At 43.4% G+C, this 17,288-nt stretch overlaps 1 protein-coding gene across 2 annotated transcripts in view; it reads right to left on the reverse strand.

Moving 5' to 3' along the window:
* Positions 1–763: 763 nt before the first annotated feature.
* The window catches only part of ntn4 (netrin 4), a 212,357-nt gene continuing 195,832 nt past the window's right edge, over positions 764–17,288 (reverse strand). For both annotated transcript variants that reach the window (XM_059987803.1, XM_059987804.1), the window contains exon 10: positions 764–1,519. In XM_059987803.1, coding sequence (XP_059843786.1) covers positions 1,386–1,519 — 134 coding nt within the window. In that variant the 3' untranslated portion in view covers positions 764–1,385. The remainder of the gene's footprint in view (positions 1,520–17,288) is intronic.

A 17,288-nucleotide genomic window follows, 5' to 3' on the forward strand; every position in this document is an offset into this window, starting at 1 on the left:
GGGAATAAATGCTTGAGTTTATTGGGGCTTTTGTGCAGCAGACTCTTAGTCTTTTTTCTCTGTGTGAGACCCTCTGGGTCTCAAAGGGGGGATATATTGGAGTGTAAAAGTTGCAACTTGCTATTTGCTAGAGAATGAAATCCTAAGAATGTAGAAGACAATGGTGTGTTAATAAGAGGAAGCTAAGAGATATAGATAAGAAAATCTGAGTTTGCTATTTGCTATGCATGTACCCAATTTAGTAGGAGAATGAAATCCTAAGAATGTAGAAGACAATGGTGGGTTAATGAGAGGTAGTTAAGAGATGTAGATTAGAACATGATTAAGTCAATGGGTAGAAACAATAGTGGCGGATGTACGTGTGATACGCAATTGTAGACCGATTGGATATACTAATGCAACTAAACCAAGAGATTGCTATAAAACATGCTATGTCCAAGGATCGGTGGGCAATCAGCGACTAGCTCAATGACTGTCTCAGCTTTGATTTGCAAATTAAAGTTTAACCCTTCTTGAAGAATCTTCTGCATCTCCTGGTCATTTGTGGGGCACGAGAAACCACGACAAAATCTATACCAATTTTAGTTCATGGATTAAGTAAAAATAAATGACAAAAATGTCAGATGTTGCAAATCCATAAGATTGCAAAGTGCATACACATTCAAAGTCTATATGTTGTATCATCATGTAACACTGTAATATTCCTTTTCAGGTCCAGTGCATAAAGTTTACATCTATTAAAAAACTATTGCTCAACTGCAGAAAACTTATTTTTATTCATTGGGTTCAGTGGTATACAGTGTGTAGACACAAACTTAGAACCACATTTCATGCTGCAACTAAGGACATTCAGTGGCGATGAAAGACGAATGCTTCTTCCAGCCATGAGTCACAGATGCACTGCTCAGCTTCATTTATCCTCAGCTAGTCTTTGATCTCAGCACAAAAAATCAACAATCAGCTGTCGGATCAAAAAATTCCAGTTTACCTTTTTTCCAGGTAAAACTCTTGGAGCTCTTCTGAGCCTAAGTCCTTTTCAATGCTACAGATGTTAGCAGGTTATAACCACTGTGTCCCTGCTTCCAGCCCTCTCATCATCCACACATACTTTTCAAGTTGCCTGTCTGACAATCTTTCCCTTGCCATGACCACCATCTCATAAAGTGCGTTATATTAAAAAGCAAGAGTCTTCTTTCAGAAGGGAGAAACAAGAATTCGAGGAGTTGGACAGATTTAGTTTGCAACCAGTTCAGCAAATGCTTAGATGTGCAAGTGTTCTTTGAGAGAGCCAATGTAACAATTCTCCACTCAACTTTCTCTTCAAGACGGAAACCTGCTCTCGACACCTTGGGCAAGCACACTCTGGCCTAAAGGCATTACTGCGACTAGCACTCAGATCTCAAGATGTGTATCATCCTTCGGCCCAGATCCGGCTTCCAAGCATGGACGAAGCTCTTCATGTTGACTATTAGCCTGCCAGTGTGGACATCCTCATGCCCTGCAATGAGGTATTCCATGCCTGCAGAGAGTGAGAGACATTGGTTAGTGCAGCTTAGGGCAAAGGATTAAACATGAGGGTGAAGAGAATAGTGGACACAACCAAGCCAATCACCAGCACAGCCTTCCCCACCACCAATAGGAGATGCTGCTTCAAGAAGGCACCATCTATCATTCAGGATCAGGGTCATGGCCTCTTGCTGACCTTGGGCAGGAAGTACAGAAGCCTCAAGTGCCATACAACCAGGTTCAGGAACAGCACAACCCTATCAGGTTTCTGTACCAACATGCACAACCCTAACCCTCCCTCAGCAATGGAGGTCTTGGTCTTCCCCTTGCTCTGTCATGGATTTGTCTCTGTGTTTTTTGTTTTGTATTAAGGTGTTGTTTTTGCACATTAGAACATGGAACATTAGAACATGGAACAGTAGAGCACAGGAACAGACCCTCCGGCCCGCAATGTCGTGCTGAACCAATTCAATTAGTAATCAAATAGCTAATCTCCTCTGTCTACACAATGTGCATATCCTTCCATTCTCTGTACATTCATGTGCCTATCTAAAAAGAAGGCCCTAATGTATCTGTCTCTACCACCACATGAGACAGCGCACTGCAGGCACGCATCATGTCTCCTTTGAAATTACCACCTCTCACCATAAATGCATCCCCTCTGGTAGTAGGCATTTCAACCCTGGGAAAAGATATGGTCTGTCTACTCTATCTTATAAACCTCTATCAGATTGCCCCTAAGCCTCTGCAGCTCCAGAGAAAAAAAACCCAGGTTGTCCAAACTTTGTTATAGCACACGCTCTCTAATCCAGGTGGCATTCAGGTGAACCTCTTCTGCACCCTCTCCAAAGTCTCAACATTCTTCCTATAACAGGGTGACAGAACCGTATAGAACACTCCAGATGCGGCCTAGAGTTTTATAAAGTTTCAGCATAACTTTCTGACTTTTGAAATAGCTCTCAGGGCTGGTCTAATTAATGATATATGTATATTTTTCAAGGTAAAGAGAGACGAGTGAATAATCACTCGTTAAACTCTTTATCTATCTCATACCTTGTACTGACTTGTTGAAATCTCAGAACCAGGACTTCATAGTCGCCTCTTTCTTAAACTATGAAATATTGTATTTTGGTCTAAGTCATGCTGCTGAGCATATCCCAACCACTTTACACGGCTGAGCAGAATGTTGCAATTAAACCGTTAATCCTTGGAATAATTTACAGAATTCCTGTGGAAAAATACTCAGACATCATTTCACCCTTTGACTTTGTTCTAAAAGGAAGAGACCACAACCAGAAGATTGATGCACAGATAATTTATGGCTATTTAAAAGTGGTATAAATCAGGCTATTAAACAATAAAATATCTTAACTTTGTATATGTTCGGTGCCTGCTATTCACAGTTTGGATAGAGGCTTTCCGTGAAAACATTTTATGACATTTAAGATCCCCCATGGCAAAAGGGTTCAAAAGTGGACACTAGGTTTGTGACTACTTCCTCCATTGGAAATGGGGGTATCTGTAATATCAGCGCACAAATCACTATGGCACCATGGCGCCCCAAGACATATAGGTATAGTCCATAGAAGAACGCTGGCTTCTATGATGTGCTGAGCTGTGTCCACAACTGTCTGCAGTTTCTTGCAATCACAGGCAGAGCAGTTACTGTGATGCATCTGGATGCAATGCTTCCTGTGGTGCATTGATAGATTCCATGAGTGCTGTCTTTGCATAAGCCTCCGAATTCACTGGGAGGATAAGTGACCTCAGTGCTCTCTCTCAGGCCAATATCCCCAGTAGTTAAGGCCCAGTTACATCTAATCTGCACTGACGGGCAGGTCACATCCTTCACATGGTCAATACCAGACTCCTGAAGTTGAACCCCTGATTCCAAGCTCTGGCCAAGGAAATAATTCTACCAGAGGACAAAGGAAGAGATTCAAAGATATGTTCCAAACCTCCTTGAGGAAATGCAGTGACCCTCAGTAACTTCTTTGAACTTTTGGCCCCTGAATGCTCAAATGGAGAAGGCCTTCAAGCCTTCTAGGTAATCAGGCCTTCAAGGAATCTTCAAGGCCTAAAAATGCTGAGGCCTTGCATTAGAGCAGCCTTTCTTAACCATTTTGCCCTGAAGGAACCCTTGAAATAATTTTTAGGTCTTAGGGAACCTCTGCGTAAAAATTATTATATCTACAGCTCATGGTACATTAGCGTGATCAGTAAGCTGAAGATATAGTCATCCAAAAATAATTGTCAATGCTCTTTTGAGTAGAGAATTAATTTTTAGCCAGTCTTTCTTGAAAACAAAATAGGTAGTTAAGCTGAGCTTACCTTTCTTGAAACTAATCTCTTTCCCTTTCATAAATTTTGAAACCATATAACAATTGCAGCACAGAAACAGGCCATCTTGGCCCTTCTAGTCTGTGCCGAATGCTTACTCTCACCTAGTCCCACTGGCTCAGCCCATAACCTTCCACTACCTTCTTGTCCATATACCTATCCAATTTTGCTTTAAATGACAATATCAAACCTGCCTCTACCAGTTCTACTGGAAGCTCATTCCACACAGCTACCACTCTCTGAGTAAAGAAATTCCCCCTCGTGTTACCCTTAAACTTTTGTCCCCGAAGTCTCAACTCATGTCCTCTTGTTTGAATCTCCCCTACTCTCAATGGAAAAAGCCTATCCATGTCAACTCTATCTATCCCCCTCATAATTTTAAACACCTATATCAAGTCCCCCCTCAACCTTCTACACTCCAAAGAATAAAGACCTAACTTGTTCAATCTTTCCCTGTAACTTAGGTGCTAAAACCCAGGTAACATTCTAGTAAATCTTCTCTGTACTCTCTCTATTTTGTTGACATCTTTCCTATAATTCAGTGACCACAACTGTACACAATACTCCAAATTTGGCTTTACCAATGCCTTGTACAATTTTAACATTACATCCCAACTCCTATACGCAATGCTCTGATTTATAAAGGCCAACATACCAAAAGCTTTCTTCACCATCCTATCCACATGAGATTCCACCTTAAGGGAACTATGCACCATTACTAGATTCTATTCTATTCTATTCTAGAATCTAGTTCTACTGCATTCTTCAATGCCCTACCACTTAGCATGCATGTCTTATTTAGATTATTCCTACCAAAATGTAGCACCTCACACCTCAGCATTAAATGCATTAAAGGTTTAATGCACCTCAGCATTAAACTCCATCTGCCATCATTCAGCCCACTCTTCTAACTGGCCTAAATCTCTCTGCAAACTTTGAAAACCTACTTCATTATCCATAATGTGACCTACCTTAGTATCATCTGCATACTTAATAATCTAATTTACCACCCCATCATCCAGATCATTAATGTATATGACAAATAACATTGGACCCAGTACAGATCCCTGAGGCACACCACTAGTCACCAGCCTCCAACCTGACAAACAGTTATCCACCACTACTTTCTGGCATCTCCTATCCAGCCACTGTTGAATCCATTTTATTATTTCAATATTAATACCTAACAATTGAACCTTCCTAACGAACCTTCTGTGCGGAACCTTGTCAAAGCCTTACTGAAGTCCATTTAGACAACATCCACTGCTTTACCCTCATCAACTTTCCTCGTAACCTCTTCAAAAAATTCAATAAGATTTGTCAAGCATGACCTTCCACACACAAATCCATGTTGACTGTTCCTAATCAGACCTTGTAAATCCAGATAATTATATATACCATCTCTAAGAATACCTTCCATTAACTTACACCACTGACATCAAACTGACAGACCTATAATTGCTAGGTTTACTCTTAGAACCCTTTTTAAACAATGGAACCACATGAGCAATACACCATCACCATCACCATCTGGCACCATCCCTGTTTCTAATGACATTTGAAATATTTCTCTCAGAGCCCCTGCTATTTCTACACTAACCTCCCTCAAGGTCCTAGGGAATATCCTGTCAGGATCCGGAGATGTATCCACTTTTATGTTTCTTAAAAGCGTCAGTACTTCCTCTTCTTTAACTGTCATAATTTTCAAAATCTCCCCCATCTCTTTCGGCTCCACACATAGCTGTCCACTCTGATTCTCTAAGGGACCAATTTTATCCCTCACTATCCTTTTGCTATTAATATAACTGTAAAAACCCTTTGGATTTATTTTCACCTTACTTGCCAAAGCAACCTCGTATCTTCTTTTAGCTTTTCTAATTTCTTTCTTAAGATTCTTCTTACATTCTTTATATTCCTCGAGCACCTCATTATGGTTTAAAGCAAACATAATGAATTTCTGTTAAATTACTGGCTTAAGCCAAATTGCAAATTAATGTAATTTAAGCCTAAAGGTAGGCTCAGTAGATTTAATTTAAATAAAGACTGTAAATTGATTTTAATTAATGTTATTTACAACATGAAAATTTATTCGCAATGTTGAAGTAGTGTGTTATGATAACATCAGGATTTTCTTTTTACAAGAAAAACAAAACCTCTCTTGGAGCCAACCATTGATGGGGCACCATCAGTACAGATGCCAGCACAGTTCCTCCAAGACAGACCTTTTGTTTCCAGATATGAAGACCAAGCATTAAATATATCTTGGCCTTTGCTTGTTTCAGGCAGCTCTTTGTAACAAAAAAAGTTTTACTGAATCTCACCATCCTTTACAGATCTTACAAATGCTATAACATGCCATTTACTGGTGAAATCTGTTGACCCATCAACCTGAACAGAGAAGCTGTTGTTTTTCAGTTTATCACACCAAACTTCTTCAGCATCACATGACGTGTCATCAACACGTCGACTTAATTGTACTGTTTGAGAGTGAAACAGTTTCAATTTCTCATACATCATGTCTTAGCATTTTACTCACTTTAATTTTACATGCTGGCATCAAAAGGTTCTTACCAAATGTGTGACTTTTCCTTTTCGGGGTAATAACTTCCGCTACTAAATAACTTGTTTCATGTATCCTTTTACTGACCGTACTTTATTAACATAAGCTTTACTCTATTTTGCAATTCCAATAGTCATTTAAAATAATCAGCACTTTTACATGTCATGTGGCTGTGATTTGTGATCAACCTACCGTCCTCCCCTCCGTGCATTACAGCACTCATCGATTATCAACCTACCGTCCTCCCCTCCGTGCATTACAGCACTCATCGATTATCAACCTACCGTCCTCCCCTCCGTGCATTACAGCACTCATCGATTATCAACCTACCGTCCTCCCCTCCGTGCATTACAGCACTCATCGATTATCAACCTACCGTCCTCCCCTCCGTGCATTACAGCACTCATCGATTATCAACCTACCGTCCTCCCCTCCGTGCATTACAGCACTCATCGATTATCAACCTACCGTCCTCCCCTCCGTGCATTAAGCCACTCATCGATTATCAACCTACCGTCCTCCCCTCCGTGCATTACAGCACTCATCGATTATCAACCTACCGTCCTCCCCTCCGTGCATTACAGCACTCATCGATTATCAACCTACCGTCCTCCCCTCCGTGCATTACAGCACTCCTCGATTATCAACCTACCGTCCTCCCCTCCGTGCATTACAGCACTCATCGATTATCAACCTACTGTCCTCCCCTCCGTGCATTACAGCACTCATCGATTATCAACCTACCGTCCTCCCCTCCGTGCATTAAGCCACTCATCGATTATCAACCTACCGTCCTCCCCTCCGTGCATTAAGCCACTCATCGATTATCAACCTACCGTCCTCCCCTCCGTGCATTACAGCACTCCTCGATTATCAACCTACCGTCCTCCCCTCCGTGCATTACAGCACTCATCGATTATCAACCTACCGTCCTCCCCTCCGTGCATTACAGCACTCATCGATTATCAACCTACCGTCCTCCCCTCCGTGCATTACAGCACTCCTCGATTATCAACCTACCGTCCTCCCCTCCGTGCATTACAGCACTCCTCGATTATCAACCTACCGTCCTCCCCTCCGTGCATTACAGCACTCCTCGATTATCAACCTACCGTCCTCCCCTCCGTGCATTACAGCACTCATCGATTATCAACCTACCGTCCTCCCCTCCGTGCATTACAGCACTCCTCGATTATCAACCTACCGTCCTCCCCTCCGTGCATTACAGCACTCATCGATTATCAACCTACCGTCCTCCCCTCCGTGCATTACAGCACTCCTCGATTATCAACCTACCGTCCTCCCCTCCGTGCATTACAGCACTCCTCGATTATCAACCTACCGTCCTCCCCTCCGTGCATTACAGCACTCCTCGATTATCAACCTACCGTCCTCCCCTCCGTGCATTACAGCACTCCTCGATTATCAACCTACCGTCCTCCTCTCCGTGCATTACAGCACTCATCGATTATCAACCTACCGTCCTCCTCTCCGTGCATTACAGCACTCATCGATTATCAACCTACCGTCCTCCTCTCCGTGCATTACAGCACTCATCGATTATCAACCTACCGTCCTCCCCTCCGTGCATTACAGCACTCCTCGATTATCAACCTACCGTCCTCCCCTCCGTGCATTACAGCACTCCTCGATTATCAACCTACCGTCCTCCCCTCCGTGCATTACAGCACTCATCGATTATCAACCTACCGTCCTCCCCTCCGTGCATTACAGCACTCATCGATTATCAACCTACCGTCCTCCCCTCCGTGCATTACAGCACTCCTCGATTATCAACCTACCGTCCTCCCCTCCGTGCATTACAGCACTCCTCGATTATCAACCTACCGTCCTCCCCTCCGTGCATTACAGCACTCCTCGATTATCAACCTACCGTCCTCCTCTCCGTGCATTACAGCACTCATCGATTATCAACCTACCGTCCTCCTCTCCGTGCATTACAGCACTCATCGATTATCAACCTACCGTCCTCCTCTCCGTGCATTACAGCACTCATCGATTATCAACCTACCGTCCTCCCCTCCGTGCATTACAGCACTCCTCGATTATCAACCTACCGTCCTCCCCTCCGTGCATTACAGCACTCATCGATTATCAACCTACCGTCCTCCCCTCCGTGCATTACAGCACTCATCGATTATCAACCTACCGTCCTCCCCTCCGTGCATTACAGCACTCATCGATTATCAACCTACCGTCCTCCCCTCCGTGCTTTACAGCACTCATCGATTATCAACCTACCGTCCTCCCCTCCGTGCATTACAGCACTCATCGATTATCAACCTACCGTCCTCCCCTCCGTGCTTTACAGCACTCATCGATTATCAACCTACCGTCCTCCCCTCCGTGCATTACAGCACTCATCGATTATCAACCTACCGTCCTCCCCTCTGTGCATTACAGCACTCATCGATTATCAACCTACCGTCCTCCCCTCCGTGCATTACAGCACTCCTCGATTATCAACCTACCGTCCTCCCCTCCGTGCTTTACAGCACTCATCGATTATCAACCTACCGTCCTCCCCTCCGTGCATTACAGCACTCATCGATTATCAACCTACCGTCCTCCCCTCTGTGCATTACAGCACTCATCGATTATCAACCTACCGTCCTCCCCTCCGTGCATTACAGCACTCCTCGATTATCAACCTACCGTCCTCCCCTCCGTGCATTACAGCACTCCTCGATTATCAACCTACCGTCCTCCCCTCCGTGCATTACAGCACTCATTGATTATCAACCTACCGTCCTCCCCTCCGTGCATTACAGCACTCATCGATTATCAACCTACCGTCCTCCCCTCCGTGCATTACAGCACTCATCGATTATCAACCTACCGTCCTCCCCTCCGTGCATTACAGCACTCATCGATTATCAACCTACCGTCCTCCCCTCCGTGCTTTACAGCACTCATCGATTATCAACCTACCGTCCTCCCCTCCGTGCATTACAGCACTCATCGATTATCAACCTACCGTCCTCCCCTCCGTGCTTTACAGCACTCATCGATTATCAACCTACCGTCCTCCCCTCCGTGCATTACAGCACTCATCGATTATCAACCTACCGTCCTCCCCTCTGTGCATTACAGCACTCATCGATTATCAACCTACCGTCCTCCCCTCCGTGCATTACAGCACTCATCGATTATCAACCTACCGTCCTCCGCTCCGTGCATTACAGCACTCACCAATTATCAATGGCCTCCCCAATCTCACGTCAAAAACTAAGAATGGACTCGAGCAAATAAACGTGGTCCTACTGCGCACTGCCATACTGGGCTGAGAGATCTCTAATGAGATTGCTAATGGGACTGCTCGGTCACTGCCCACCATCGGTAGCATTGTGCTTTGCGCCAAGTTCAAAAAATGATGTTTATTTTTCTTATGATGATCTCTCATGGAACCCCTAGCAACATCTCATGGAATGCTAAGGTTCTGCAGAAGCTGTTGAGAAACCCTGGATTAGAGGCACACAGAAATGATGGAAGGAATGTCCCGCCTCACAAGCCTGCCACCGGCCATCACTTGTCTGGTCTGTAGATGAGTGGGAACTTCCCATGCTGGCCTTGGAATCCACAAAATTGGAGGGGAGTCAGGCCATTCTCATTTCCCAGGCACTACCACAGAGGAGGTAGGATGGTGGAACTGACAGGATGAGGACTGGTGAGACACAGAGGGCTCAGGTACTTCAGGACAGGTGGCAAAGACATGGCCATCTGTAAAAGGTCCACTCATAGGAAGTTTTCAGAGACCCTCCATCTCATTGACTCTCTGGGGAGCAAGTCATTACCGAGATATGGATTAGAGAGGATGTCTTTTCAGGAAAGGCTAGAGTTTTACTCTTTGGAGCAAAGGAGGATGAGAGGTGACTTGATAGAGGTGTACAAGATGATAGAAACATAGATAGAGTGGATAGCCAGCACTTCTTCCCAGGATGACAATGGCAAATACCAAAGGACATGCATTTAAGATGAGTTTAGAGGAGAAGACAGAGTTAGTTTCTTTTTTACATTGAGAGTGGTGGGTAGTGGTAGAGGCTGATACATTAGGGGATTTTAAGAGATTATTAGATAGGCAAATAAATGTAAGAAAAATGGAGGGTTATGGGCTGTGTAGAAGGAATGGGTTAGATTGATTTTGGAGTAGGTTAAAAGGTTAGCACAACATTGTGGGCCAAAGGGCCTGTATTGTGCTGTAATGTTCTATATTCTATCTCCTACATGCAATCCGTAGGAAAATCCCTGACTGAGTTTGTGTGCCTGATCTTCCCACTGTGGAGGTCCAGGTCAATTTTCTCAACACAGCCATCTTCCAAGAGGTGGCAGAAGATCCCTGTCATGTTCTGATGCTGTCTCCGTGCTGCCAGACAAGTCAGTCTGGCACAGTCTGGCCATGTTCTGATGCTGTCTCCGTGCTGCTAGACAAGTCAGTCTGGCACAGTCTGGCCATGTTCTGATACTGTCTCCGTGCTACCAGACAAGTCAGTCTGGCACAGTCTGGCCATGTTCTGATGCTGTCTCCGTGCTGCCAGACAAGTCAGTCTGACACAGTCTGGTCATGTTCTGATACTGTCTCCGTGCTGCCAGACAAGTCAGTCTGGCACAGTCTGGTCATGTTCTGATGCTGTCTCCGTGCTGCCAGACAAGTCAGTCTGACACAGTCTGGTCATGTTCTGATACTGTCTCCGTGCTGCCAGACAAGTCAGTCTGGCACAGTCTGGTCATGTTCTGATGCTGTCTCCGTGCTACCAGACAAGTCAGTCTGGCACAGTCTGGCCATGTTCTGATACTGTCTCCGTGCTACCAGACAAGTCAGTCTGGCACAGTCTGGCACAGTCTGGTCATGTTCTGATGCTGTCTCCGTGCTACCAGACAAGTCAGTCTGGCACAGTCTGGCCATGTTCTGATGCTGTTTCCGTGCTACCAGACAAGTCAGTCTGGCACAGTCTGGTCATGTTCTGATGCGGTCTCCGTGCTACCAGACAAGTCAGTCTGGCACAGTCTGGCCATGTTCTGATGCTGTCTCCGTGCTACCAGACAAGTCAGTCTGGCACAGTCTGGCCATGTTCTGATGCTGTCTCCGTGCTGCCAGACAAGTCAGTCTGACACAGTCTGGTCATGTTCTGATGCTGTCTCCGTGCTACCAGACAAGTCAGTCTGGCACAGTCTGGCACAGTCTGGTCATGTTCTGATGCTGTCTCCGTGCTGCCAGACAAGTCAGTCTGACACAGTCTGGTCATGTTCTGATGCTGTCTCCGTGCTGCCAGACAAGTCAGTCTGACACAGTCTGGTCATGTTCTGATGCGGTCTCCGTGCTACCAGACAAGTCAGTCTGGCACAGTCTGGTCATGTTCTGATGCGGTCTCCGTGCTACCAGACAAGTCAGTCTGGCACAGTCTGGCACAGTCTGGCCATGTTCTGATGCTGTCTCCGTGCTACCAGACAAGTCAGTCTGGCACAGTCTGGTCATGTTCTGATGCTGTCTCCGTGCTGCCAGACAAGTCAGTCTGGCACAGTCTGGTCATGTTCTGATGCGGTCTCCGTGCTACCAGACAAGTCAGTCTGACACAGTCTGGCACAGTCTGGTCATGTTCTGATGCGGTCTCCGTGCTACCAGACAAGTCAGTCTGACACAGTCTGGCCATGTTCTGATGCTGTCTCCGTGCTGCCAGACAAGTCAGTCTGGCACAGTCTGGTCATGTTCTGATGCTGTCTCCGTGCTACCAGACAAGTCAGTCTGACACAGTCTGGCCATGTTCTGATGCTGTCTCCGTGCTGCCAGACAAGTCAGTCTGGCACAGTCTGGTCATGTTCTGATGCTGTCTCCGTGCTGCCAGACAAGTCAGTCTGACACAGTCTGGTCATGTTCTGATGCTGTCTCCGTGCTGCCGGACAAGTCAGTCTGGCACAGTCTGGCACAGTCTGGTCATGTTCTGATGCTGTTTCCGTGCTGCCAGACAAGTCAGTCTGACACAGTCTGGTCATGTTCTGATGCGGTCTCCGTGCTGCCAGACAAGTCAGTCTGGCACAGTCTGGCCATGTTCTGATGCTGTCTCCGTGCTGCCGGACAAGTCAGTCTGACACAGTCTGGTCATGTTCTGATGCTGTCTCCGTGCTGCCAGGCACCATATTTGCAAAGAAATTATTTCACCTACTTTGATCTATTTGCCTCTTAGCACTGGCACTGGATACATCTTTATATTTATAAGAATTATATATATATATTTTTTTTTTGAAAACTTTTTTTATTGCATTTTTAAGTGATTACAGAGTAAAGTATGGAAAAAATGTATATAACCCTTCCCCCTCCCCTTAACCCCTCCCCCCTAACTTCCCTTTAGAAAAAAAAAGAGAAAGAAAGAAAAAAAAGAAAGAGTGCCTGGATATCGGAAGATCCCCACATGCTCCATGGAGTTCAAAATAACTTCAGTATATATATTTATTTCTTTCCCCAAATAACCAATTGTTTCATCTTCAGAGCACCTATATATTTAATCCTGTCTTTTGTAAATAAGGGCTTCAAATTTTCGAGAAATGTTTCATATTTATCTCTTAAATTATGTAATTTTTTCTAATGGAATACAGCCATAAATTTCTTTCTTCCAAGAGTCTATACTTAAATATGTATCCGATTTCCAAGTAACTGCAATAGCTTTTTTGGCTACTACCAGTGCAATTTTTATGAATTCTTTCTGATACTTATTTAGTTTGAGTTTCGGTTTTATCCCTTCAATATCACCTAGTAAGAGTAATATTGGATTATGAGGAAGTTGTGTTCCTGTAATTTGTTCCAGTAAAAGTCTTAAATTTGTCCAAAAAGGTTGAATTTTAGAACAAGACCATGTAGAATGTAACAAAGTACCAGTTTCTTGGTTACATCGGAAACATTGATCAGATAAATTTGGATTTAATTTATTTATTTTTTGTGGTGTAATATATAATTGATGTAGAAAATTATATTGCACTAATCTTAACCGAACATTTATTGTATTTGTCATACTATCAAGACATAGTCTTGACCAATTTGTTTCTTCAATTTTAATATTCAAATCACTTTCCCATTTTTGTCTTGACCTTTGGACTCCTTGTTTAATTGCCTGTTTTTGACTCAAATTATACATACAAGATATAATTTTTTTTAATATTTCCTTTTTGAATTAAAATTTCTATTTCATTAGATTTCAGCAATAACATTGTTTGACCTAATTTTTCTCTTAAATAAGCCCTTAGTTGAAAGTAATAAAATAAAGTGTTATTTGATACTTTATATTTATTCTTTAATTGATCAAATGAAATTAATATACCTCCTTCAAAACAATCTCCTATATATCTAATCCCTTTTTGAAACCAATTATATAAAAGTTGATTGTCCATTCTGAAAGGAATAAGTCTATTTTGAATTAAAGATCTCTTTGCTGATAAAGATTTTTTTGTCTCACCATCAACATTTATCTTATTCCATAAGTCAATCAAATGTTTTAATATAGGAGATTCTTTCTTTTCCCGTATCCATTTAGATTCCCATTTATATACGTATAAAATCTTCTGGTACGTTTTCTCCTATTTTATCTAGTTCTATTCTAATCCATGCCGGTTTGTCTTTCTCGAAAAAAGGTGCAATAAATCTAAGTTGATTTGCTTTATAAAAATTCTTAACATTTGGAAGTTGTAATCCTCCTAGATCAAATTTCCATGTCAATTTTTGCAACGATATTCTTGACATCTTTTTTCCAGAGAAATTTCCTCACATATTTGTTTAACTCTTGAAAAAACTTCTGGGGTAATTGTATTGGTAATGATTGAAATAAATATTGTAATCTAGGGAATATATTCATTTTTATAGTATTTACTCTACCTACTAATGTTATTGGTAATGTCATGCATTTATCAAGATCTTCCTGAATTTTTTTCAAAAGTGGTGAATAATTTAATTTGTATAAGTTTTTTATATCATCATCAACTCTTATACCTAAATATTTTATACCATTTGCCGGCCATCTAAATTGAGTTATTAATCGGCATTGACTATAATCTCCTTTAGTAAGAGGTAAAATTTCACTTTTATCCCAATTTATTTTATAACCCGATATTTTCCCATATTCTTCTAATCTATAAGATAATTTGCGTAGTGAATGTAATGGATCTGTTAAATAAAGTAAAACATCATCAGCAAATAAGTTAATCTTGTATTCTTCCTGATTAACTCTGAAACCCTTAATATCTGGGTCCATTCTAACTAATTCAGCTAATGGCTCTATCGCCAACATAAATAAAGCAGGTGATAATGGACAACCTTGGCTAGTTGACCTTGTTAACTGAAATGATGTTGAAATTTGACCATTTGTCACTACTTTAGCTTTGGGATTAGTATTTAAGGTTTTAATCCATTTTATAAATGATGTTCCTAATCCATATTTTTCCAATACCTTAAATAAAAAATCCCATTCCAATCTACCAAATGCTTTTTCTGCATCTAAAGCAACTGCCACACTCGCTTCCTCCCTCTTTTTTTATATGTACAATAATTATATTTACTAATTCTTTATTCTTTAGAATTGTTGAATATTTTTTTTTGTTGCATGTCGCACCAACCCACACCAAATTCCTAATGTATATTGCGAATAAAGTTGATCCTTGAACCTTCCTTGGTCACAGGCTTCCCACAAGAGTGGACAGTCATTGTCTGCTAGTGGTAACATAGAGCCTATCACCAGTAATACACTCACTTCCCTGGTCTGTAACCTAGGGTCACACAGCACAGAAACAGGCCCTTCCGCCCTCTGAGTCTATGCTGATCCCTTTTATAGCAATCCCGCACTGACCCCTTCTCCCACATTCCACCAGTTCCCCACCAGCACCCCAACCCGCCAAACCCTGATCCACTTCTCATCCTCTAGGAGAAGTTTACAGTTGCCATTGAACCCACTAGCTTGCCCATCTTTGGGAGGAAGCCACAGAGTACAGAGTTATACAATACAGAAACTGGCCCTTTGCCCAACTTGTTCATGTTGACCCAACTGGTGTCATTTGCTTGCATTTGGCCCACAATCTTCCTTCTTATCCAGGAACCTGTCCAAATAGCTCTTAAGGGCTGTAATTGTACCCATTTCTATCAGTTCTTTTGGCAGCTCGTTCCTACACCCATCATCTTCTGTGTGAAGAGGTTACCCCATGGGTCACCTTTTAATATTTCCCCTCTCACCGTAAATCTCTACCTTCTGATTGTAGACTTTCTATTCAGGATACAAGACCATGAAGATCCACCCTTTTAACGTATGAAATTTTATACCTCTGTGAGGTCACCTCTTAACCTCCTATGGCCCAGGAAAATTTGGCATGTCCCCATCATCCATTACAAAGTTTTATTGATGCACTATCGAAAGCATTCTATCTGGATGCAAAACAGCTTTGTATGGCAAAAGGCTCTGCCTGAGATCACAAGAAACTACAGGGAGTTGCGGACACAGCTCAGCACAACATGGAACTGGCCTCCCCTCTGTGTACACTTCTCACTGTTTTGATAAAGCAGTCAACATAATTAAAGATGCCACCCATTCTCTCTCCTCCCCTCTCCTATCAGGCAGAAGATGCCTGAAAGCATCCTATTGACAGCTTCTATCACACTGTTAGCAGACTTGGATGGATCTTTTGTTTGATAAAATGGACTCTTCACCTCATAATCTACCTTGTTATGAACTTAGAACATCACTGTTTACCCACACAAGACTATCTCTGTAGCTTTCACACTTTATTCTGCAATCTGTTCTTGTTATATCTTGTTCTGTGTACACAGTGCACTGTGTACAGTATACAAGACAAGCTTTTCATTGCATCTTTGGCAATAATAAACCAATTCTTAATCCATCCAGCCTCTCCTTACAACTCAAATCCCCCATTTCTGGTAAAAACCTCAGTGATCATTCTGCACCCTTTCCAGCCTGTTGCCAGCCAACCAGGACTGCATGTGGTCTCAACAACAGCTTGTACAGCTGCAACATGATGCCCCAGCACTTGTACTCAATGCTCTGACTGAGTGTACCCATGGGAAACCCATGTCAACAACATGGTGGGGGGGCTGAACCCAATTCACTGGAGCAGGAGGATTGTTGCTGCACCAGCTCCTCTTTTCATGTGGATCCCAGTGGTGACTGGTTTCCAGTTAGAAAGAAATCCCCTCCTCACTTGCTCCTCCATGTCTCCCTCCTTATCATCTCCCTCCCCATCTCCTCTCCTCATTTCCCTCTTCCTCATCTCCCCCCTCCTCACTCATTCCTCTTTGTCTCACTCCCTCTCCCTCAGGACAGCTGGCACTATGGCACTGCCCAACATCATTGACAGTGGCAGAGTGCCAGAACCTTGTGGGAAGCCAGCATCTGCCCAGCAGCACCGAGCGGTGTGGCGCACGGCCTACGGATCAGGGCCACCCTGTTCTGCCCAATCTACAACAGTGTGGCTGCAGGATTCACTGGACCAGAGATCCTGGAGCCTGAGAGCCCCAAGCCCAGCATAATAGAAAAGAGCAGGGCACCTGGAGCAGGAGGAGGAGGAGTTTGTGAAGATGAGAGGGAAGGAAAAGGAGGGAAATGATGGAAAGGGAGAAAAGGAGGAAGGAGTGAGGAGAAGGGGGATGGGAGGGGTAAGGAGGAGTAGGTTTGGTGGAGTGATGTGGAGGGAGTCAAGAGTGAGGAGGCCTCACCATGGCTGAACATCTGCCACTCTGGGAATGGAGAAGGACTCACCCCCAACAGAGAGGTTCTCTCCATTAGCAGCCTGTTGAAGGAGACTGCCCAGTGCTGGGGGTGTGGTCTTCCCATGTGCTTGGCCTGTTCCCAGTAATCAGCCCCTTGAAACCCAACTG

The sequence above is a fragment of the Hypanus sabinus genome, chromosome 13 (assembly GCF_030144855.1).
Source record: "Hypanus sabinus isolate sHypSab1 chromosome 13, sHypSab1.hap1, whole genome shotgun sequence".
NCBI lineage: Eukaryota > Metazoa > Chordata > Chondrichthyes > Myliobatiformes > Dasyatidae > Hypanus > Hypanus sabinus.